Below are 25,417 nucleotides of genomic sequence, written 5' to 3' on the forward strand. Positions count from 1 at the left end.
TGTGAGCAGTGTTTTAATATCCTGATTTGGGGGTAGTTTTTATTCTCTAATTGTATGGTAAAATAAAGGAGATTTGCCCTATGACTATCCCTTTACTGTCAGGCAGTTGAACATCTAAGCAATTTTATATAAATTGTTAAATGCCCAGCACAGGTAAGCCCATAACTTTTAATTATTTGCCTCTTATTCTAAAATTGTTCTTGATGATGAAGTTCTTCTGTAATTAGACAACTGTCTAATTTGGAATAATCTACCATGCTTTTTCCTTTGAAACCCATTTTCATCCCTCTATTAGTAAGTGCAGTAGGCTTTAGTTTCTGCAAACTGTTTGATTCTAAATGAGAAAATTGGGCACGCTACTCTTGTAAGAATGTAAATCTTACTGATTTTTATTTTTAACTTAAGGAAATGTACACTATTTCATAACAAGCAATGCTAACTTGTTAAACAGTTATTGAGAAAGGAGTTTTAAAAACTGGACTAGAAACCAGAATGAAGAGCATTCCTGCTTTTTCAGGCTTGTTTTCAAGCTCTTATTTATTAAAAGAGAGATCTGAGGACTTCATTCCCCCCCCTTTTCCATCTCCTTCTCTCCCTCCCCCTCCCCTCCCCTCCCCTCCCAGCCTCCCCCCCCCCCCCCCCCCCCCCCCCCCCCCCCCCTCCCTCTCCGACTTATGATTGCTTTTTTCCTCTCTCTTTCAAAGTTATGTAGAGTGCATCTTCCTTGAGCTTTAGGATCTTGACCCAATGCAGCTGTCTACCCCTGGCCTAGATTTTCATTTTTGTAATTGGTTGTTTCCCATTACTTTTTCAAGTTTCTGTGTATAATTACCAGTTTAGTTCTTGTCATCTTCTCTTGTATCATCTGTGTATTTGCATGTACATTTATATATACCCACAAGATTATTTGAAAGTTAACTAGCTTCTTGGATTTCTTTTTTCCCCTTTCTCAGTGTCTTTTTAAAAAATGTTTTAGGATTAAGATTAATCAGGTTTTTCCATTTCTTGTTATTGAGTTAACAGTGCCTTTTTGATAATAATCATCATTGTGAGCCAGTACTTTTAGAATACCTCAGATATTTCTTTGTTGTGTCAGAGCCCATCTTGAAAACTGGTGTAAAACAAACATAAAATGTCATCATGGTTTCTTTTCTTCAGGCACAAGCCAGATAGTCAAAGGCCTCCTTTGAAGTAATTTTTCCTTTTATACCAAAGTCCTGTAATGCAGGGACATTCTCAGAGTTATAAATTTTACGTACCTGTGAGTGACAAGGGCATTTGAATAAAAACAGCATTCACTTAGATGTGCTGTGTGCTGAAAAAAACATACTAAAGGGGGCATGATCCCTACTTTTGAAACATCTCTAGTTTGGATGGGCAGGTAAGTGACTAAATAGGCAAAATAGCAAGATCTCTACTACGTGTATCAGGTTATAGAGACTCTGTAACAGGGAGGGCAAGAGGGAATCCACTCCAGAACTCCATATTAGAGCTTTTTACTGTAAGCCTTCCATGACCATATTTGACCACATTCTTAATCTTCTGGTTTCTATTGAATTCACTTATTCTGTAAAGATTGTGTTAGGGCTTAGAAAAAATACGTATTCTCCTATGGCTTAGGATTCCCCCTAGGGCTTTAAAATACACACACACACACACACACACACACACACACTCACTGAATATTAGGTGCCTTGAATTCTTTTTTTGTTCATTTTCTTTCTGACTTATTCTCTCAGTGCCAGTAGTGTCTTTCTTCCTACATTTTTGTATTCTCAAGTGAATGCTCACTCTTAGGGTCTTGAATGCGAACCTATATAAGGGTATCCTTCTCAAGTTGTTATGGAGCCATTACTTGCAGTAATGGACCCGGATACTTCAGAGGGAATGTTTGGCTGTGTTTTCATGTGCCATCAGAAGGCAGTAAGATAAGCAAATTGATACATAGTGTAATCACTTTTTCTTTTACCTTCATATTCTTATGACCAGTAAAACAAATCTGTGTTAAGGGTATGTAATTTTTCTAAAAATGAGTATTCACACGTGGAGTGTTCATAGTGACAAGTAGACCACTACCAGCAACTACATTTTAGAGCCTGCCTTGATGATGTTAGAAGCAGAGTTCTGCCTAAGCATTTGGGAAGCATGATGAAAGAAGGCAACAGGATTTTTATTAGCCATTGTCTAGAAATCTAGTCAATTATTTTCATTTTACGGAAGTTTTTTCTTTTTTTTAATATCTTGGAGGGTATATTAATAAAATTGTATATCAGAAAAATTTTTAACCACACGAAAATCTGGTTTAGTGTAAATATTGTTTGTTTTTTTGTTTTTAAAGAAATAATATTCATTAAAATCATTAATCAAAAAAGTTAATATGTGTACATAGAGCTATTCAAGCCAATTTGAAGGAGTATTCAATTAAAAATGTTTAACCCAAACACTGTTTTTCATTCCCCTCTCTAGGGGTCATCATACATGTCCTTACATAGATTGTGCTTATGAAAGCACCTGCATATATTAATTCAGTTCCCTAAACAATTTTGGTTCTAGTTTTTTAGCTCCTTTTAACATCATTACTCTTATGTCTGTCCATACATATATAACTGTAAGACAATATCAAGTGGAAATCCTAAGTCAATGAATATATGCACGCATTTTTTCATTTGTTTAGCAGTTACCAGATAGCTCTCCCAAGAGTGGGTCAGTTTACACATCTGTGAATTTTTATTGAAAATGCTTCTTTTCCCAAACCTTTCTCAACACTTGGTATTCTCAGACTTTATAAAAAAGTTTTCACAGGAATTCCCTGGCCGTCCAGTGGTTAGGACTCCAGGCTTCCACTGCAGGGGGCACAGTTTCGATCCCTGGTTGGGTAACTAAGATCCCATAAGCCACTAAGATCCCTCAAGCCGCACAGCCAAAAGAAAAAAAAAAGTTTTCATATTTTCGTACATGAAAAATATATTACTTTAAGTTTTACTTTAAATGCAGTTGAACATACTTGCATACTTTTAAAGCTGTTGTATTTCTTTTTTATGTAAATTGCCTATTCCTTTCCTCTTGGATTCTTCATCTTTTTCTCACTGGGTTGTAAAGGTACTTTGTATATTAGCCTTTATATATGTGTTGCTAATTATATCGCAAATGATTGTTTATTATATACAATGCTAGCATTTTTTCCCCCGATTTGTCTTCTGTCTCTTGACTTTGTCTATGGTGATTATTTTACTTACTACTCAAATTTCTAAATGTCCTTAAGACTTCTGTTTTGGGTCTTACTTTAAAAGGATAAAAATTTCTGTGATATTTTCTTCTAGTACTTTCATAGCTTTTCCTTTCTCTTCATCCGTTTTTGTTGTTTTTATTGTTGCTGGTATTTAAAATACTCTGTCTTGCTTTTTGTTTTGACCTAGGTGCTAGTCCTATGGGAGTAAATGGAGGTGTAGGGGTTCAAACGTCGAATCTTCTTTCTGACTCGATGTTGCATTCAGCCATAAATTCTCAAAAGTAAGTTTTATCTTGGGTTGTGCCCTTTGTCAGATTTCAGACACTTGTTAGAATTCCTTGAGTTTTTTTAGTTTGCTTGATTTGAAGATATCCTTGATGAATGAAGACAAATAATATGTTTGAGTTTATTCTTTAGGCTCTCTATAACCTCTTTAGAAATTGTATCAATTATTTGGGGTAACTGACACCTTCCCACATACAGTAGAAAGTTCCAAATGCAGCTGCTTAAAAAACGAGTTTGCTCTATCCCAGTGTTAACAATTAATCCATTGCCCAGTGGATTCCCTGGGATAAGCTGTGTCAAAGTGACAACTTAGTCTTATAACACAAGACTTAGTCTTTTAAACACAAGACATCATCTACCCCTTCACACAAAGAAATGTTGTGGGTTTAACTCTTTTCCCTCACACAAGTACAAATACATACACACCATTTCCCCCAGACTTCTTTATGTGTAAATAGACTTGTCATAGTGTATTGGTCCTATTGCAGTCATCACTGTCAGCTCTATTTAAATGAGATCCTCCTTCTCCTACCCTTCTTCACTAAAACTATTTCACTCCTTTTAAAAGCCCAATGATGAGTGAAAATGCCAGTGTGGCCTCCCTGGGTCCTATGCCAACAGCAGCTCAACCATCCAGTACTGGAATTCGGAAACAATGGCATGAAGATATTACTCAGGATCTTCGAAATCATCTTGTTCACAAACTGTAAGATTGTCGGCTTGTCTTATTCATAAGGAGTTACCAGGTCAACATGCTACCAATCTGCCAGGCACTTAAACACAAGAGAAATATTACTGATTTTTCTATAGCCTGGCTGCTGCTGCTGCTACTTCTATGGCTTTCCTGCTTCCTATTCTCTGCTTCTCAACATTTTCACCATCATTTGTTAGGAGTTTTTCAGCCTTTAATGGTGTGTGAATGATTCTGCCTAGCAACAATAATCAATATATATTAGTTAAAAATTATTCATTTATCTATAAAAAAAAAAAAAAAAAAAAAAAATTATTCATTTAATGCTATCTTAACAAAACTCATATTTTAAAAGAAAATCTAGGTCTTAGATCATTAGAATGGTAGAGGCAACACTGTCTTCTGTTGTTATCCTTGGTAAAGCTTTTATTATCTTGACAAATTGAATCTGTTTGGGTGGTCTCTCTGTGGTCTTCTGGTCCTCCAAATGTGCACATTGTAGTAGTATGTGAAATACCCCTGCACTGTTTGGTGTGAAGTTTATGTATGCCAGGCACACTGCCTCACAAGCACTGTCTTGTTGGATGAAAGAGGGGGAAGGCTTATAGAGTGGTAAAATGTAATGTACCCAGTACCTAAAGATAGAGCTCTGCCCTTACTGATTAGAGAGCTTATACTTCAAACAAAATGCAGCATTTTTTTTTTTTCTTGGAAGAATCAGTCTTTTTTCATTTCCCTTACACTTAATAGAGGGATCTCCTTCAATTCATCCAATTTTGTATTGGCTTAGAACCATGTGGTCTGTCTTTTATCTTCTTATTTTTATGTTACATTGGCCTACTAATTCAACTTGAGCTTCATTTAGGAGTTCTCAAATGATAGCATCAATAATGGAATTTGACACAAGGAGAAAACTCTGAGATTTTAATACTGAATTAATAAGGAATAACCAAAACAAACTTATCTTGTGATCACAATAGATTATTTAGGATTGATCATCTGACTTGATGTTAAATGTTTATTATGTGCTTGCAAATTTTTTACTAATTCGGGTTTTCCATTTATTTCTTCTCCACTTGGTTATTTCAGGTATAATACACAACTGAACATGAGATGTCCAGATGATAAAATTAGTAGCTGACATCACATTTTGTCAACCTTCAGGAAAGTTAGTGCCAAGCATTTTGCAGGGAATTGCTAGAGAGCAAAAGACATTGAATTTAGCAGAACTACTATGCATTTTTGTTCCCTTCACTTCAAGTATTTGATCATTTAAGATTTTGTAGAGATTATTCAGTTTTATTTTACTAAGCTGAATAAAGAGAGTAGAAGGATCTTAAGGCTGTTGGTACTTGGGCAAAGGTCAGGTTTTCTCACTTCCTTTATGCAAATAGCACAGTATAAGTTGTTTTTTTTTTTAATTTTATTTGTTTATTTATTTTTGGCTGCGTTGGGTCTTCATTGCTGTGCACGGGCTTTGTCTGGTTGCAGCAAGTGGGGGCTACTCTTCATTGAGGAGCATGGGCTTCTCATTGCAGTGGCTTCTCTTGTTATGGAGCACGGGCTCTAGGCACACGGACTTCAGTAGCTGCGGCACGTGGGCTCAGTAGTTGTGGCTCACGGGCTCTAGAGTGCAGGCTCAGTAGTTGTGGTGCACGGGCTTAGTTGCTCCGCAGCATGTGGGATCTTCCCGGACCAGGGCTCAAACCCGGATCCCCTGCATTGGCAGGCGGATTCTTAACCACTGTACCACCAGGGAGGTCCCACAGTATAAGTTTCTTGCTCTACGTTAGAGTGACTGGGACCAGAAAGTATTTTTATGGAGTCATTTCTTAATTCTGATCAGGAAAACCCTTTCATTACCACAGAGAGACACTTTCATTTTGGTCAGTAATTTATATTTGAAGACATCTCATACCTCATTTTAAAATTTTACCTAAAGTGTTCGTTGTATAAAAATGAGTAAATACTAATCAGGAAGACATTTAAAATACTGTGTACTTATATGGTGAGTAAAAAAATGCTGACATGATATAATAGTAGAAGGATTTTCTATTCCTAGTGTTCAAGCCATATTTCCTACTCCGGATCCTGCTGCTTTAAAAGACAGACGGATGGAAAACCTGGTTGCATATGCCCGGAAAGTGGAAGGGGACATGTATGAATCTGCGAACAATCGAGTGAGCGTCTGTTTTTTTCTACTCAAGGCAAAAGTGGACCTCTTCTGGCTGTTTAGTTTATTCCTCTTAGTTGCACATACACGGAATACTATACTTTAGAGGACACCCTTTAGCCATCCTGTCTTACTCTCACTGTGGAGTCACGATAACAAAGCAGTTTTCTTAAAGTGTACGTCAAGAATCTTACATTTTTCCTCTTAATAATACAGTGCACTCATGTGGCACTTTATCTGGGTTGTCCTTCTGTCAGCTAAAAAGTGGTTGAGCTGTTAACCAGCTCTGTGCTATTTTCACTAGAATATGGTGAATCAGCTGCTTAGTATTTTCATCTCAAGTAGTATTTCTGTATCAGTTGAACCTTCCTCCCTAAATTGGCACTTTTTCAAAATGTAGCATATTCTTCCCACATGCTGTAAATTGTAAACCTACTTTGAAAAGTCATGCTTTACTATGTAGGTTCATTATATAGCAGCTATTCATATGATCATTCCAAACATGAGCTCATATTTTTAATGTTGTAGGAAAGTAGATTAGATTTACTCTTCTCCGTTTTCATTTCTGCCTACCTTTTTAAATGAAGCTAATGTCTGTTCTTAGTTCATTTTTTGTTACCTGATGGTAGTCCCCCTTTTTTCCTCATCTCTATTTTCAAAATTCAAAAAGGCGGAATACTACCACCTGCTAGCTGAGAAGATCTATAAGATCCAGAAAGAACTGGAAGAAAAACGAAGGACTAGACTACAAAAACAGAACATGCTACCAAGTGCTGCAAGCATGGTGCCAGTTTCCATGAACCCAGGGCCTAACATGGGGCAGCCACAACCAGGAATGACTTCTAGTAAGTGCTTTTTATTATATTTATTTTGGGGAGAAACTGAAATAAAACGGTACCTAACCAAATTCACTAATTTGCATTAGCTTGTGTAACTATTCTTGAGCTTTCAAATGACTCTTTTTTACCTTTTCAAAGAAAATAATTCATTCTCTAGTAAAAACAGTAAGCTGAACAGTATATTGAAATTTCTGGACATGACTTGACAATATGGCATCATTTTTAGTGCCAAAGATATTATTCTGTCATAGTGACACCTAGGAAGTGATAGTCCACAGGTTTTCACTGATTTGCATATGGTAGGCAGCCAGCCAATAGATGTAGACTGAGCAGGTTCAAATGCCTTACTGGCTTTGATACATCCTAAACAATATGTTACTTACGTTGTCACACTTTCTTCCTGACCCAATATGTTCAAAGTCTAAGAACTGTTTATTTTTTAGAAGAAGCATTTGAAATTCATCTTGACAGTTTCAGCCTTCTTGACCTAATGAATTAACTGGATAGCCAGGATGATCATGCATTCCATTATTCATTTATTGACTCATTACTAGGTTCCAAGCAGTGAAATATGGTGTGGGTACACAACGGTGAGGAAAAATACAGGCTACTTAAATGATGTGTGAAAGGCTATGATAGGGAAAACCTATGTTTCTTGAGTCAGGGAAAGCTGGCTACCTATAGATAGTGCCAAATGAGCCAGCAGGTACCAACTCTTAGGCCATTAGTGGATTATAAGTGGGCTGAGAAATTCACCCCCCACAGGCCTTGAAGTAGTCAAATGGAGAACTTCTAGCAGCCTCATTTGTTAACTGCAGTGTTGTGCTAGATATATTTTCTCATTGAGCCATGATGTGAAAAGAATTGAGAATAGCATTTCTGGCAGAGGGAACAGCATACACAGAGGCCCCACTAGCAAGGGAAAATGCAGGTATTTTTTGAGTAGGTACGAGAACAATTGTTCAGAAACAAAGTCAAGACTAGAGTTGTGGACACTGCCTCAGTGCTAATGGTTTGAACTAGGGCAGTAACTAAGATACAGAGACAAGTAGACAAATTTGAGATACTTGTGTGGTTGAATTTACTTGAATTCTTCAGAAATTTGAGCCAAGTTAAAAGTTTATCAGATGTTAAACTGTAGTGTTACGTTAAAATAAAGACAGGATGGTACTGGTGCAGTAGGGTAGGGATAAATATTAGTGGAACTGAATAGCCCTAAGTATGTGTTTATAGACTGAGATTCCTGTCTTACCCCATACACAGGAATTAATTGTAGAAGAATCCAAATTTTTTAAACTATAAACCAAAAAATCAAAAGTACTACAGAGAATACTGAAGCAAATATAAAATGAAATGAGAAAGGTCTCTAAAGTAAATACTACCTGGTAGCTTTTTTTTTTTAAATGAATTTATTTATTATATTATTTATTGTTTCTGGCTGCGTTGGGTCTTTGTTGCTGCTTCATTGCTTTTCTCTAGTTGCAGCGAGCGGGGGCCACTCCTCATTGCAGTGTGCAGGCTTCTCATTGCGGTGACTTCTCTTGTTGTGGAGCACGGGCTCTAGGCACACGGGCTTCAGTAGTTGTGGCACGCGGGCTCAGTAGCTGTGGCTCGAGGGCGCTAGAGCGCAGGCTCAGTAGTTGTGGCACACGGGCTCAGTTGCTCCGCAGCATGTGGGATCTTCCCAGGCCAGGGCTCGAACCCGTGTTGCCTGCATCGGCAGGCGGATTCCCAACCACTGCGCCACCAAAGAAGCCCTACCTGGAAGCTTTAAAGAAAGAAGAAAAAAACGGAAGATACCATAAACATAATTAGTGAGCAAACCAAGGAAACTATTTTCATATTAAAGGTGCTAGTTTCCTTAATATACATTTAGAATATATACATATGTATATTTTCATCATTCTTAGTTATTTCTATTTTTGTATTTGTTTTAAGAGCTGCATGATGAGATAAAGTGCAGTGTAATATGTATTACTTAAAGTCAGTGTTCACAATGGGCTTGTATGCATAAAAACACATTATTGGGGTACACAGTCAAACTTGGTCACTGGATAGAATCCGTGGCTATTGTCTATAGAGGTATTCTTCATACCAATGAAATAATCAGGCTTGATCAAATAACAGCATATTAAATGCTGTATTAGTCTGTTTAAATATGAGCTTTTATATTATTGTCCTGTCAGTGCTGAAAGCACCCTGGTTCATAAAGAAATGTACTAAAACCATTTGGAGGCATTTTCTTGTGTTCCAGAAATAACATTTTCTTCAGGTTCCTGTCTACTTCATAGCTTTATTTTTTTGATATTCAGACTGAATTCTGTAAGTTATACTTTATTTTTTAAAGGGGAATGGCTGCCTAAAAGATGCATTTCTAACCATTTCTGTATTCCATTCTAGATGGCCCTCTACCTGATCCATCTATGATCCGTGGCAGTGTGCCAAACCAGATGATGCCTCGGATAACTCCACAACCTGGTAAATTATGAGGGAAATCGGTGTACTTAACCATGGCTTTTTTTTAACAGAGTTCCTAGTGTATTACAAGATTACACCTGCCGCAGGCCAGCAGCAGCTATCATAATTACCTGCCTGAGAAATCAGAAAGCCTTTTATTAGAGTGGGAGCCCAGGGAGGAAGGAAGGGTGAAGAGCAGATTGGCTGACAGGTCAAGGGGCAAAAGACATTAAATGATCAAGCATCCATTTAAAAACAACTAGCCAAGATGAAATTTATTCCAGATTGTAAAATTTGGTTCAGAGACCATACATTCATTAACAGTGCCCTTCTGTGGCTGCTGTGAATTAAACAGAGATTCACAGTTGGAAGCAGGTGCCTTTATTTGTCCTGATACAGTGACATAGAATCATAAATAAGAACTCTTTTATTCTCCAATTACATGAAGGTGTTCAGATCTAATATTTTACACTTACTCACAGGTTTGAATCAATTTGGCCAGATGAGTATGCCCCAGCCCCCTATTGGACCCCGGCAAACCTCTCCTCTTCAGCACCATGGACAGTTGGCTCAACCTGGAACTCTCAACCCGGTAAGTTTGACCTCTGAGTAATCTTTGGCCTTTACTTGACATTTTTAAAATCCTTTTTTCTTTCAGAGAACAAATTCTCACACTTGCTTAAACAGCTAACTATACATAATTAATTCTTAACACTGATTTTTTTCTATAATTCTGTTGTATTTACCCTTAATATAGACATGATTAAATAATTAAAACTAAACCATATACCACAATTAGGCAGAGAATACTAAAGTCCTTAATTTTCACCTACCTCTTTTACCTGTATGCGTTGTTTTTAGAAATTTATCCTACATAAATAATTCTTGAGATACTAAAAGGATATAATTTGAAGGGCTTCCCTGGTGGCGCAGTGGTTGAGAGTCCGCCTGCTGATGCAGGGGACACGGGTTCGTGCCCCGGTCCGGGAAGATCCCACATTCTGTGGAGCAGCTAGGCCCGTGAGCCATGGCCGCTGAGCCTGTGCGTCCGGAGCCTGTGCTCTGCAACGGGAGAGGCCACAACAGTGAGAGGCCCGCGTCCCGAAAAAAAAAAAAAGATATAATTTGAAGAAACTGCATATTAAGGATGCTACGTTATGTACTGTGTTTTAGGAAAAGGCCATAGCCTGAATGTACTGTAAGGGATTATGTTTAAATTACAGTACATCTGTAAATTGGAATGTTTCATAAGCAATAATTTCAGAATTTATATGATGGCATGAAAGGTGTTTACAGCTTTAAGTGGGAAAATCAGGTGTCTAAAGTATATTTATTATAGGATCCTGTATCGTTAAGGACTTTCTTGATTATAATTTATATAAAATAAACACTAAAAGAAAGATTTCCTTCCAGATACTGTTCATATATAGTCACAGTACTAGAAAGCTTGTAGGAGCAGCCAGTCGCCACTGCCTGGAGTCTCAGTGTTGAGTAGTCTGCATACTTTGACACAGTCATCTCTCTTCCGTAATGCCTCTCTTCCCCAAACACAGAACCTACCCAGGCAGGAAACTGTCAAGGGTGATGGAGGGGCAGTTGCCTGATTTTAGAGCATGGAGAAGATGGCCTCTGAGCATCTCACTGCTCCTTGTGCAAATTCTAAACCTGTCACCCAGCTTTCAATATTGTCCCCAACCCTTACCCTGCCTCTCAGAGTTAGTTAGTACTATCAATTGTTAAGCCTCTTTGGAGTTGTCTAGCACCAGTCTGCTGTATTTAATGAGGGGTCTTATTCTTCATTTTAACCTGTGAAACAAATACATTTCTTAGACTTTGAAGTTCTTGGCCTTTGGTATCCATAATTACTCACTATGGAGTCTTATAGTTTGTGCTTTAACAATACCGCCTACGTAAGCAAAGACCTCATGAAATTGTGATTCGCTCTCCTCACTTATAAAACAAACGGAGTGTATAGGCAGTTACCTATGTGCCTCGTTCTAGATGCATTTGTGCAATTTCTTGACGGTGGGCTTAGGTAAGCTGTGAGGCTGTTCTCCATTATCTTGGCATGAGCGTCAGCTGTTGTAGCACCACTTTCTTCCTTTCCTACCCCACCCTCCCCATAGCAGAGCCAGAGCAATTGGTAATTCCAGCTATAGTAGAATAACTGAAAAAAAGCAATTTGGTGCTCTGTGTTTTTTTGTTTTTGTTTTTGTATGTGTGTACAGCCTATGGGCTATGGGCCTCGCATGCAGCAGCCTTCCAGCCAGAGCCAGTTCCTTCCTCAGACTCAGTTCTCAACACAGGGAATGAATGTAACAAATATGCCTTTGGCTCCGTCTGGCAGTCAAGCACCAGTGTCTCAAGTATGTCTCACAAATGGGTTTTTTTTTGTTGTTGTTGTTTTAAACTTGTTTCCGTGATTCCTGGAACTTCTTAATTTGGGTTTTTACAGAGAAGGGTGACAGCAAATAATGGTTGGAAATAGATGATTAAGCTTTTAATAAGAACAGTTATGGACATGGTATTCTGAACATGAAAGAATTACTAAGTCTACTTAATTACATACTGTATTGGTTGGATTTTCAATTCTGTTCTGAATTGCGTCTTATGTTTTTCATTTTAACAGGCACAAATGTCCAGTTCTTCCTGCCCTGTGAACTCTCCTATAATGCCTCCTGGGTCCCAAGGGAGCCACATTCACTGTCCCCCTCTCCCTCAACCAGCTCTGCATCAGAACTCACCCTCACCTGTACCTAGTCGTACCCCAACCCCTCACCACACTCCCCCAAGCATAGGGGCTCAGCAGCCACCAGCAACAGCAATTCCAGCCCCTGTTCCTACACCTCCAGCCATGCCACCTGGGCCACAGTCCCAGGCTCTACATCCTCCTCCAAGACAGACGCCTACACCGCCACCAACGCAACTTCCTCCCCAAGTGCAGCCTTCACTTCCTGCTGCTCCTTCAGTTGACCAGGCGCAGCAGCAGCCTCTGTCCCAGCAGAGTACAGCAGCCTCTGTGCCCACCCCGACGGCGCCACTGCTGCCTCCGCAGCCGGCAACTCCAGTAAGCAGAGACGGGGCTTTAAGCAGGATCGTGTCAGCTGTGCTGTAGTTTTACACTGCTTCTGTGCTGTTTCTTTATTCTTTTCTCCCTTTTTTTTTTTTTTTTTTTTTTTGCCGCATTACATGGTTTTTGGGATCTTAGTTCCCCAACCAGGGATCCTGGCCCGGGCATACGGCAGTGACAGTGCTGAGTCCTAATCACTGGACCCCCGGGGAATTCTCTGTGCTGTTTCTCTTCTGTGTTGTTTCTTCTCTTATTGTTGTCTCCGCAGTTAGACTAGAATCTGTTTATAGTTACAGACCTTCTTTCTCTTTTTTTCTTGCTGTCGTACCTAACATAGGAGGAGCTCAAAAGATTTTGTTTAGATCGTATGTTGACCATGGTCATGTTGTATTACGAGGCTCGAAGGCATGTAAGGAGAGGTGACAAAGGGAGAGCATCGACAGTACATTTAATACCCCACGTGAATTTTACAGATATTTAAAGAATCTTTTCATACAGTCTGAACTGATGTACTCAAGAGCAAATGAACAAAATCATCGATTTATGAGTGTCTGTGGTACTAGCCAAAGTTAGAAAATTCATCATGTAAGAGATTAGAAAACTATGGGCCTGAAACAAACCGGTAGCTTCCTTGTGAAAGGCTTGTTATCTATATAGTAGAGATCCAAATGCACATTTAATACTTGCATTCTTACTAATAGAACTCTATGTGTCACAATCTAAAACTTTCTACTTGATCACTGATACTAATATTTCAGTTCTCTGTCATACTGGCAAGCTGAGGATCCCCATGAGTTATAGCTACTTCATAAAACGTTGCTTATCCATGACTGGTTCATCTTAGCTTCTGATATGTAAGGAAAGGCAGGATGCAGAAAGGAAACTTAATTCTATGTAGGATAGTTTCTGAAAATACTAATTTCTCATTATGAGATATCTTATTGGAAGACTTAGGGGAAAAACAGAGATTGCTAGTTATCCCATTAAAGTGTGATGATTCAAAACAGCTGCTTATTGTGGGAGTTCATAATATTCTCTCTACTTTCCTGTACATTGAAACCTTTTCTAATGAGAAGTTTAAAAGAAAAGATTGCCAGTCATCCTTGTTCTCTTTCCATTTTTCTATAAACATGAACTCCTCTGAGGTAGTCATTTCTGAAACCCCCCTCCCAGGCACACTGCCACAGAATGAGTTACTGAAGAAACAGTTGCCTACTCTTTTATCTGCAACCAACCAACCTATATTTGCAAGTCCTCAGTCTCCTATTCTTGAGTGTAATTTACTTCAAGGGGGCAAAATAGGTTGAGTAAGTGAAAGCACCATCAGTGGGTGTAATGACACTAGCCTAAAGATAGGTAGTTAATCATGCCATCTTGTTGTGTGTAATAGGCAAACTTTTTGTTTTTCCCCCTCTTTCTACCCAGCTTTCCCAGCCAGCTGTAAGCATCGAAGGTCAGGTATCAAACCCTCCATCTACTAGTAGCACGGAAGTGAATTCTCAGGCCATTCCTGAGAAGCAGCCTTCACAGGAAGTGAAAATGGAGGCTAAAATGGAAGTGGATGCACCAGAACCAGCAGATACTCAGCCAGAGGATATTCCAGAGGTGAGAGTAGGGCAGTTACTGCTGTTTTTTGGTTAGGACCTCTGTCTAGGAACTCAAACATGTTACAGGAAAGTATTCTATAATTAGGTCTTATTTTATTGATTTCCATATGAAAAAGGGTCTTCAGCTACATCCACAGGGGAGAGTAAGTAAGATAATGATGTTATTGCTTCTCAGTTACATGTCTTTAAAAAACCAAAAATTCCTACCTTGCCTTTTAGACTAAAGCAGAAGACTGTAAAGTGGAACCTACAGAAACAGAAGAGAGAGGCACTGAATTAAAAACTGAAACAAAAGAGGAGGAAGACCAGCCAAGTACTTCAGCAGCCCAGTCATCTCCAGCCCCAGGACAGTCAAAAAAGAAGAGTGAGTCTCTTAGGCTCTGTGTTTGTGGAGACAGAGTAAAAACCAAAGACCTTAGTAGAGTGAGATTGGATTTCTTGGGCCTTGGAATTGAATTTTAATGTGATTTCATTAAGCTTGGAGCCCTTGGCCTGGTCTCTTCATTACTGCTAATGTTGGAGAAGAAATTTTCTTTCCTTTAGGTATATGTGCATCCTACAGTCACTGGGTGGCTAACAATTTCTCAAATTTATCTTTGTTAGAGGACAGAAATTATTAAATAATATTCTTGACTAAAATGCAGGAAATAATAGCAATAATAATATTTTTTGTTAACCTGCTGTGCGCCAGGCACTGTGCTACAACCTGCCGTGTCTCATCTAAGAACTTCACAGCCCCTCTGTGAGGTTACTGATCACTGTTTTACAGGCAGGAAAACTGAGGCTCAGCAAGGTCAAGTAACACTTCCCAGCTCACTCAGCCCAGGCAGGCTGATTCAGAGTCTCTGCTCTGAACCACGCTACTGAATATTAATGAGTCAAGCCAAGCAAGCAGCAATGCTTAGCAGAGAGTGTTAAACAATTCCCACAGAAATTAGTTTACTAACTAGTTTAGGACTGGAACTTCTCGTGGCTCTAGTGACCCCTTCAATGGCACAGGTAGGACTTATCTCAAAGAGGAATCTGCTGGCTCCTGAAGATGACGTATACAAAAGTGCTCCATGAATACAATATACTTTAAAATGATGGGGTTAAAAAATTATTTTCATTTAAAAATAAGGTTGTTGGGACTTCCCTGGCGGTCCTGTGGTTAAGGCTCCACGCTTCTACTGCAGGGGCATGGGTTTGATCCCCCGCGGGTCGGGGAAGTAAGATCCTGCATGTGCATGGCATGGCCAATGAATGAATGAATGTTTGTTATATATGGAGATGTTATTTTGATCTAGGCTGCAACAAACCCAATCTTAATATTAGGAATCTGCTTTTAAAACAGCTAATCTCACAAATTTGCTCAAAGCACAACAAAGTATGAGACAAAGAAGATTCTCCCGTCTGTCTGATTTTTTTCATGTCAGCCCCCACCATGTGGTGAAAAAATACTCAAGGTACTGACAGATATACCCCCTTGAAGATAAAATTAATTTGTAAATAGAAGAAGTAATAAGGCCTCTCTGCTCAGACTGATTCAAAGCTCGAACTGGACCCTTAATGGCCAGCTTCTTAAATGGTAGTTTAAATTAATTCCATTTGGGACATGCCAGCAAATCTTTCCTGACTTTTGGGAGACATACTGAGAATACATTTGAGCATAATTTGATCAACTGAGTCCATCATTCTGGCAATAACAATTTAGTTCTTTCTTTAGACTGGAACCTAACATTTGCCATTAAAATAGTAAATACGTCTTCTGCTGAAGCTCTAAAACATCAAACATTTCAAAGGACTCTTGGCCTTCAGTGGCTCTGATTCCTTTGGCGATAAGACAATACCAGGTCTAATTTCTGACTTGTTACATGCTGATACCAGGAAGGAGGGCTTCTTCCGTTCTTGCTTCACAGCATCCCCCGCCTGTCGTATCTTTTGGAACATTCTGACAAGTCTTTTCATAAATTTTTGGAAGGCTTAGCATTCTGTTTCTACTTGGTCAAGACTATCTTAACTGGGTTTCTGACTGAGAAATTATCTGAGCCATGAAGGGTATTTAAAGGTGACTAGACAAGATGGATTTTTTCTTTTTTTTTTTTTTTTTTTTTTTTTTTTGCGGTACGCGGGCCTCTCACTGTTGTGGCCTCTCCCGTTGCGGAGCACAGGCTCCAGATGGGCAGGCTCAGCGGCCATGGCTCACGGGCCTAGCCACTCCACGGCATGTGGGGTCTTCCCGGACCGGGGCACGAACCCGTGTCCCCTGCATCGGCAGGCGGACTCTCAACCACTGCGCCACCAGGGAAGCCCCTCGACAAGGTGTTATAAAGGATCTCTCTGAACCAGGAAATAGAAACACCCTTAGTGATATTTCATGGGGATAATGTAGAGAATTTTGTGTTTTCTGAGCCTTGAGATATATTTTATAGTTTTGACTTGAACCTTTTTTCCTCTTTTGCTTAATTGGTAACTAATTTCAAATATACTCTTCTTAAGTTTTCAAACCTGAAGAGTTACGACAGGCATTGATGCCAACATTGGAGGCACTTTACCGACAGGATCCAGAATCCCTTCCCTTTCGTCAACCTGTGGACCCCCAGCTTCTAGGAATCCCTGTAAGTATGTGGTGGTACTTCTCTTTTCTTTTAAAATTTGTTAACAGCTTTATTCGGATACAGTTCACATATTGTACAAATCACCCATTTAAAGTGCACAGTTTAATGGTTTTTGTGTATTAACAGAATTGTGCAGTTATCACCACAGTCAGTTTTGGATGATTTTCATCACCCCAAAAAAGAAACCCCATTTCCATAAGCAGTCACTCCCCATTTCCACCTACAGCCCCTACTACCAACCAACTGCTGGTCTGCCTTCTGCCTCTGTGGATTTGTCTCTTCTGGACATTTCATCAAAGAGAGTCTTACAGTATGTGGTTCTTTGTGACTGGATTCTTTCACTTAGCGTAATGTTTTCAAAGTTTGTCCATATTGTAGCACAAATCAATACTTCATTCCTTCTTACAGCCCAGCAATATTTCATCATATGGATGTGCATACATTCTCTTTATCCATTTATTAGTTGATAGACATGTGGGTTGTTTATACTTTTTGGCTGTTGGGGATAGCACACCTGTGAATGTTTACATACAAATTGGTGTGTGTATCTTTTTATTTCTCTGGGGTATATATCTAAGAGTGAGATTGCTGGATCATATGGTTTATTTATTTTTATCACTTGAGTAGCAGTAGTTCATGATAGGAAAGATAGATCCAAATTAGCTTCATCTGCTTTTAAAGTTGCCTTTATACACCAGGCTGCTGGGAGGTTTCATTTGAGTATTTTAAGTTGTATTGGATAAGTCATTGGAGTGCTTCGAGGGGCAAAAATCTGTTAGAATCTTTTTTTTTTTTCCCTATATTTTTCTGTGGCCTTAGACAGATCACCAATATTTTCTGGGCTTAGTTTCATCTGTAGGCTGCATCTAGTACTAAAATGTGAAGGGTCTTTGATTTCTTGGTCTTTTAAGTTGATCACACATGTACTATGGTAAAGTATCTAGAATCGCTCCTGTAGACGATCAGCTTGCTCCTACAAAATCTAGAGTAGTTGTTATTCTCTCTGCCCCTGGCTGCTTCATATCTCTGTAGACTAATGATTTAAAAAAGTGATGGGCATCGATCATTTCTTTGGAAATACAGACACATCAGAGACTCAACATTATCCAGAAAATTTATAATGATTATAGCAAGATATGCTGTGGACCTTGAATATAGTGAGACTTTTGGATAATGTTGTTTGGTGTCACTTGTCCTTCTAGGATTACTTTGATATTGTGAAGAGCCCCATGGATCTTTCTACTATCAAAAGGAAGTTAGACACTGGACAGTATCAGGAGCCCTGGCAGTATGTGGATGACATTTGGCTTATGTTCAACAATGCTTGGTTATATAATCGGAAAACATCACGGGTGTACAAATACTGCTCCAAGCTGTCTGAGGTCTTTGAACAAGAAATTGACCCAGTCATGCAAAGCCTTGGATACTGCTGTGGCAGAAAGGTAAGAAATGTTTGCACAGATAAGAACTGCATGGAAAACTTGCCAGTTAGAATCCTGAGTCATCAGATTGTAAGTTCATCTTGGATAGGGACTTGGTCGTATTTACCTGTGGTGCACAGGGCGTGGCATATACTAGTTTTCCTGTACATGGCAATTCACATTGAGCTCCTCTTGTCCTCTTCAGTTCTTTGGTAGATGGTGGAAGGATATGACTGTTAAGCTTACCTCAGAGTGGTGGAATAAAACAGTAGCAAACAAGATTAGTTTTAGTTCAGTGAACTGTCTTGGAAACTGAAATAACCCATTATAAGAGACATAATGAGAAGTAAGGCTTCACTAACTTCTGTTTCTGATTTACTTGCCAGTGTAAATATTTTAGCTTGCCCTTCAAACCATATTTAACAAATGGTTTCTTTTGCAGTTGGAGTTCTCTCCACAGACACTCTGTTGCTATGGCAAACAGTTATGCACAATCCCTCGTGATGCCACTTACTACAGTTACCAGAACAGGTAAGCTCGACCTGTGTGGACCATGGTCAGAGTGTCCGCGTGTCCAGGGAGTGCATGCGGATGGACCAGCACACATACAGTCATGGTTCACGTGTAACTTGCTTGAAAACAACTGTACAGCACAAGTTCTGGTATCAGTTTTCTGGGCCCTTATTTTTATAAGGCAGGAACCCAAGGCATTAAGAAGTTAAGCAACTTTATGAGTTGGTGGCATACCTGGGATTACGTCCCAGGCCCCATATTTTTTTCCCACTGTCCTTGTATAGCTCACCACAGCCTCAGGCAAAAACAAAAAAGTTTCAAACTAATTGGTCTACTTCCCTGTGAAATTGCTGCCATCTATTGCCATTCCCAAAACCACCCAGAAAACTTTAACCAAAAGTTTCCTAGCCAGCTGTATCTTTTAGGAAATGTTTCCTTTTTGTGTGCAGCTGATACCGAAGTTTTTCTTGGAGTATGTAAAAACAAAGGATCCCAGGGTATTTGCTTTGCCTCTGTTGGGCACGTTAAAGAGACCTCTGTACCAGACTGTTCCTTACAAAAATTTGCATATGACCATGGACGGTAGGCTTCTAATAAATTAGACACTTCTGCCTTATTTTCTCCTGCTCAAATAAGGGCTGTAATCACACAAATTGGATTTGCTAATCTATCTTAATCATGATTTGTCTCTTATTTTGTGTAATCAGCCAACAGTATAGCTGGCATGGGATGTAAATAAAAAAGCAAGGCTGGACAGTCAATACTTTGATGACCCAAACCCATGGTGGTCGTTTTTTGCTGAACTTGTGTGCTACAGATGTATTTCTAGCTTTGAAAAAGTCACTTAAGCTTTTTGTTTTATTTACAAAAAGTTAGGTGCACTCCCCTAATGCTTTGTAGTCATAAGAATCTATAGTGTTTTACTCCTTAAAACCTAGGAAAAGTGGGGGTTCAAGTTGTTCAAGAAAGCAAGTGACTGGGCTTCCCTGGTGGCACAGTGGTTGAGAGTCCGCCTGCCGAAGCAGGGGACACGGGTTCGTGCTCCGGTCTGGGAAGATCCCACATGCCACGGAGCGGCTGGGCCCGTGAGCCATGGCCGCGGAGCCTGTGCGTCCGGAGCCTGTGCTCCGCAACGGGAGAGGCCACAACAGTGAGAGGCCCGTGTACCGCCAAAAAAAAAAAAAAAAAAAGCAAGTGACAGCTGGCATGCTGTAATCTCATGCTATAATCTTGGCATTTATGTACCTTTTTTGGATTTTAAGCACCAATCTACAGCGCCCAGGGATATATAATCATGTATCTGCATACACCACTGCCTTTTCCCTCTTAAACTATGTCAGTTGGTGGCTACAATCAGTGTTTAACTGCTTGTGCAGACTTTTTATTGTACTTATGTGGCTTCCTTGGGATCAAAAGGAAATTTGGGGTGTTTTTTCAGACCACAGTTGTTTCTAGATGATTGTTTCCTGGTACTGTATCCATAGTGGATTTTTTTCTTTGGAAGTGGGGAAGGTTTTTTCTTTGCTATGTTTAGGTAATAGAGTAGTAGTTCTTCTCTCCACAGTATATTTATCCTACTTTCGATTATTTGCATCAAGTAGCATAAATTACTAAAATGAAAGGCTGTAGGTCTGTGTGAGACTTGTTTGTTTTATTTGCTGTAATCATTTGCTACTTGTGATCCCATTGAGATATTTAATGCTAATCTGTGCTTTGCCTTGGCTTTCTGCTTTGTGTTGTCTTGTCTTGCTTTTATGTTTTTTGTTGTCCTGCAATCCCTCATTTCTTCGTTTGTTTTGTGTTTTTTTTTTCCTCCCTCATGCTTGTCGTTGTCTGCACTTGGCTTTGATTGCAAAAAACAAAAACCAAAAACAAAACCCAAACTGTGGTGCCCATAAATCTGCATCATTGAATGTCCTTGTCGCCGTTGATGACCTGCTCTCTGCTCCCGTCCCCCTCTTGGCCTGCTGTGATTGGTGGCTTCGTTGCTTGGCTTGGGCTGTGTTGTGTGAACGGAACAGTTCACCCCAGTATGGCCTTCTTGCCGACAGGTATCATTTCTGTGAGAAGTGTTTCAATGAAATCCAAGGGGAGAGCGTTTCTTTGGGGGATGACCCTTCCCAGCCTCAAACGTAAGTAACTATATTATTTTGGAAAGTATTCTCTTATTTCTCAGTTTGTTGTCAGGTGATTATGCTCAGGCTTCTAAGTGGTCTTGGGTTATGCTGTCCAGTATCGTATAGCCACAGGTAGCTATTTAGATTCAAATTAATTCAAAGTAAATAAAATTTAAAATTCCCAATTTCAGTTACTCAGTAGACAATCTGTGGCTAGTGGCTGCCATATTGGTCAGCACAGATAGAGAATATTTCCATCACAGCAGTGAGTTGTGTCGGTACTGATCTAGGGAATACATCAATATTGGATGGTCATTTCAGATATATTTCTTCTATAGGGAAGTAATCAGCTTCTCCTAAAAAGTGAAAGGCTGTAGTGCAAGGGAACTTCATTGTTAACTGGTTTTGAGTTTGAGAGGAATTGAACAAATATAACCACCTTACAGCCTTCTCATAAAGGTTAACGATACCAAAGTCATTATAATCGTCAGTGTCATTTAACATCATTAGGGGTTTAGGAGTTTGTGAGAGTGATTTATTAGAAAGAGACTTGGTTGGACATTCACAGTCTCGCATGCTCTTGTGGTTTGGTAAATGCCAAGAAAAATTTTTAAACATAGCCTAAACTGCCTCATAGTACTTCTGATCTCTAAGATTTAGTTTACACACACAAATTTGGACTGTTTTAGGAAGAAAGAACTATTTGGTGTCCTTTTAATATTCTTCAGCTTCTTTTCCGGTTTAACCTATAATAAACAGTCAATTCAGAACATTTCCCCAAAAAGTATGGAATTGTTATGTTACTAGTAAAAACAGGGCTTCTGATAAAAACTGGTTAGTGTTTTCAAATTGGGTTTTCAAGTTGTACTTTTTCTTCAGTCACCATTGACATATAATATAGTGGGGTCTGGTACTGGTCTTGGGGTAGATACCGGGTCCCCTTGAACCTTAAGAGATTTTTCTGACCTTGGCTAAACCAGGGAAGTCAGGTCTGATGCAGCAAAGGGAGGCAGCCTTACCATGGGTACTACTGAGTGGCTTACCACATGTTCTGTACCTTAGGACAGCACCACTCTGACTGTGAAGAGTGTAGAAACCCCTCTTGCAGTTCCTCAGGTCAGCAGTGAGCCTGGGAGTATGCGGTACTAACAAGTTCCCAGGTCCTTCTAGACTGCTGGTCTTTAGAACACACTTTGGGTAGCAAGACCTTAGGCCAGGTAGCGATGAATCTCTAGCCTGTAACTAATAGAAAACAGTTTAAATGGGGAAATGTCCTCATTCCTCATTTTTGTGAGGTAGAGTCACAGTAGTCGAAGTTGGGCCCCCTGCAGTTTGTTCTAGGTGGAGAATAAGGCTGTTAGCTCCTGTATTTGTGAGGCTATGAGCAGTGTGGTAGGCTAGATTTCAGAGTAGGAGGCCATGTGGAAATTTTTTAATGAATAACCTGAAATATGTATTCTTAACATTGAAATTTTTTAATATAAAGAATTTGACTAGACTCCTGAAATTTTAGTATTTTTTATAAATAGTGGTTTAGCTCCCTCTATACACAGTATCTTTCATACGTAGCTCAGTCTAGGAACATTAAACTATTAGAAGGTGTAAATACCTAACACTAAGAGTAGTAGGCAAGATTTTAAAAGGAAAAGAAGAACAAATTCATGTTTTTAGTTCTTACTGGGTTCTCTTCCTGTAAATGGGAACAGATTTACTATAAAGTCCTTTCCAAAAACATAGGCATGTAAATGTGCATTTTGTGGGAGCCAAGAATGTACTGTTGTATCCTTGGTATGTTCTTAGATTTAAATGATCCACTTACAGGGTGGGGTTTTTGCCCTTTGGTAATTAGCACAGTAGTCAGACTGCTAATCTTTCTGTGTTGCTTGTTCTCATTGTGTCCCTCTTCTTTTCCTTAGTACAATAAATAAAGAACAATTTTCGAAGAGAAAAAATGACACTCTGGATCCTGAACTGTAAGTAGTTCCCCTTGAGTAGTCAGTACACTTTGATTTTCCTTCTTCCTTTCATTCTCTTGGTTTGCACAGCCAGTGAGATGATTCTGTATTCTTGGACTAAATCTATAACATACATCTAACAGACATGGTAGAAGTGCTAAAATTTACATATGGTTAGTATTCATTTACATTTCACTAAATCTACCTAATATTTTGGTGTTTTATAGGCTTGAGTGAAGCACAAAGCTACCTCTGCTCAGTGCCATTATTCCAGCCCTGTTGTCCTCTGTATTTTCAAACCAGTTCATAATCCCCTCCTTTATAGTGAGGCCTTCCAGAAGTATTCAGAGGTACAGAGATGTACTGGTATTCTAGGTATTCCTGGAATGGATACGATGGTGTCAGACTCACTTGGAAGTTTAACCAGCAGTCATCTTGATCTTTCACTTTTTATTCCATAGTCACAGTTCATATTTAATGACTAAACTGCTTTTGAGATTTGCTCTACCTGTTACACTAAAGAGCTTTTAAAACCTATTCTTCAATTCTTTGGACGTGATTTTGGCTATCTTTTGAATTGTCAGAAATTGGGAAATATTGGAAGTTTTGATTTGGTTAAATTTTTGGATTTAATCTTGACATTTTGACTTTTCCTTTCCAGGTTTGTTGAATGTACGGAGTGTGGAAGAAAGATGCATCAGATCTGTGTCCTTCATCATGAGATCATCTGGCCATCTGGGTGAGACATCAGTATTTTTCCTAGACTTTTTCTTTGTTGTGAATTTTAGGAAGTTTGTCTTCTCTGCAATGATTATGTTTTATCTTCAAAGTTACTGTCTCTTGGAATTATTCTTTTTTTTGTTTATTTATTTTTGGCCGTGTTGGGTATTAGTAGCGGTGGGCGGGCTCTTTGCTGTGGCGTGCAGGCTTCTCTCTAGTTGTGGCTTAGTAGTTGCAGTGCACAAGCTCTCTAGTTGTGGCACGCAGGCTTAGTTGCCCCGCAGCACGTGGGATCTTAGTTCCCCAACCAGGGATCAAGCCCATGTCCCCTGTGTTGGAAGGCAGATTCTTTTTTTTTTTTTTTTTTTTAATATTTATTTATTTATTTTATTTATTTATGGCTGTGTTGGGTCTTCATTGCTACGAGCGGGCTTTCTCTAGTTGCGGTAAGCGGGGGCTACTCTTGGTTGCGGTAAGCGGTGGTGCATGGGGTTCTCATTGCGGTGGCTTCTCTTGTTGCAGAGCATGGGCTCTAGGTGAGCGGGCTCAGTAGTTGTGGCGTGCGGGCTTAGTTGCTCTGCGGCACGTGGGATCTTCCTGGACCAGGGCTCGAACCCGTGTCCCCTGCATTGGCAGGCGGATTCTTAACCACTGCGCCACCAGGGAAGTCCCTAGAATTATTCTGGTTTGGGAAAAGATCATTAAAATCCAGTTTTAAAATATTAAATAACCTAGAATCCAAAAATATAGATATTTCTCTTATTTGCATTGTTTTAATCCATATACAAATACTTTATTCTGTTTTAAATTCTTTAGTGGTCATTGTGCATCAAAAGTAAATACAAAAGATTTATCAGTAGAGGGTAACAGGAAGTCTGTAGCACCTGGAAACCAGCAAGGAGATGTTAGACACAGTTAAACCTGCTAGATTTTGAACATTACTTACATTGTAGTAGAAAAACTAGACGGTATGGATAATGCAGGTTGCCAAGGAGCCACCTCAGTTTCTGCCTCTGAGAGAACATCGCACTGAACAGCATACTGAATGGTGACCATGGTTAGGTTTTTTTTTTTTTTTTTTTTGGCTGCGTTGGGTCTTCGTTGCCGTGCGCGGGCTTTCTCTAGTTGCGGCGAGGCAGGGGCTTCTTTTGTTGCGGAGCACAGACTCTAGGTACGCGGGCTTCAGTACTTGTGGCACATGGGCTCAGTTGTGGCTTGCAGGCTCAGTAGTTTTGTCGCACGGGCTTAGTTGCTCTGAGGCATATGGGATCTTCCCAGACCAGGGATCGAAGCTGTGTCCCCTGTGTTGGCAGACAGATTCTTAACCACTGTGCCACCAGGAGAGTCCCCCAAAAGATTTTAAATCAAATCCTAACCAGGGGACTTCTCTGGTGGCACAGTGGTTAAGAATCTGCCCACCAGTGCAGGGGACATGTGTTCAAGCCCTGGTCCTGAAAGATCCCACATGCCGTGGAGCAACTAAGCCCATGCACCACAATTACTGAGCTCACACGCCACAACTACTGAAGCCTGCACACCTAGAGCCCATGCTCCGCAACAAGAGAAGCCACCGCAATGAGAAGCCCGTGCACCACAATGAAGAGCAGCCCCTGCTCGCCACAACTAGAGAAAGCCCACACAGCAACGAAGACCGAACGCAGCCATAAATAAATAAATAAACAGGCAAGCAAGCAAACATAAAATCCTTTGGGGAGTTGGTTAATAGTTAACTAGGTGTTGTCC

The 25,417-nt window shown here is 39.7% G+C and overlaps 1 protein-coding gene across 1 annotated transcript in view; it reads left to right on the forward strand.

Moving 5' to 3' along the window:
• Window positions 1–25,417, forward strand: part of EP300 (EP300 lysine acetyltransferase) — a 74,534-nt gene that overhangs the window by 34,590 nt on the left and 14,527 nt on the right. The window contains exons 7-22 of the mRNA XM_027107767.1: window positions 3,417–3,510; window positions 4,083–4,220; window positions 6,268–6,385; window positions 7,049–7,223; window positions 9,618–9,695; window positions 10,157–10,266; window positions 11,903–12,040; window positions 12,304–12,741; window positions 14,170–14,349; window positions 14,571–14,715; window positions 16,830–16,948; window positions 18,151–18,390; window positions 18,812–18,900; window positions 20,934–21,014; window positions 22,916–22,972; window positions 23,616–23,693. Coding sequence (XP_026963568.1) covers window positions 3,417–3,510; window positions 4,083–4,220; window positions 6,268–6,385; window positions 7,049–7,223; window positions 9,618–9,695; window positions 10,157–10,266; window positions 11,903–12,040; window positions 12,304–12,741; window positions 14,170–14,349; window positions 14,571–14,715; window positions 16,830–16,948; window positions 18,151–18,390; window positions 18,812–18,900; window positions 20,934–21,014; window positions 22,916–22,972; window positions 23,616–23,693 — 2,278 coding nt within the window. The remainder of the gene's footprint in view (window positions 1–3,416; window positions 3,511–4,082; window positions 4,221–6,267; window positions 6,386–7,048; window positions 7,224–9,617; window positions 9,696–10,156; window positions 10,267–11,902; window positions 12,041–12,303; window positions 12,742–14,169; window positions 14,350–14,570; window positions 14,716–16,829; window positions 16,949–18,150; window positions 18,391–18,811; window positions 18,901–20,933; window positions 21,015–22,915; window positions 22,973–23,615; window positions 23,694–25,417) is intronic.

This window comes from Aethalodelphis obliquidens, unplaced genomic scaffold (genome assembly GCF_003676395.1).
Source record: "Aethalodelphis obliquidens isolate GAN/ISIS:26980383/991018 unplaced genomic scaffold, ASM367639v1 scaffold8, whole genome shotgun sequence".
Classification (NCBI taxonomy): domain Eukaryota; kingdom Metazoa; phylum Chordata; class Mammalia; order Artiodactyla; family Delphinidae; genus Aethalodelphis; species Aethalodelphis obliquidens.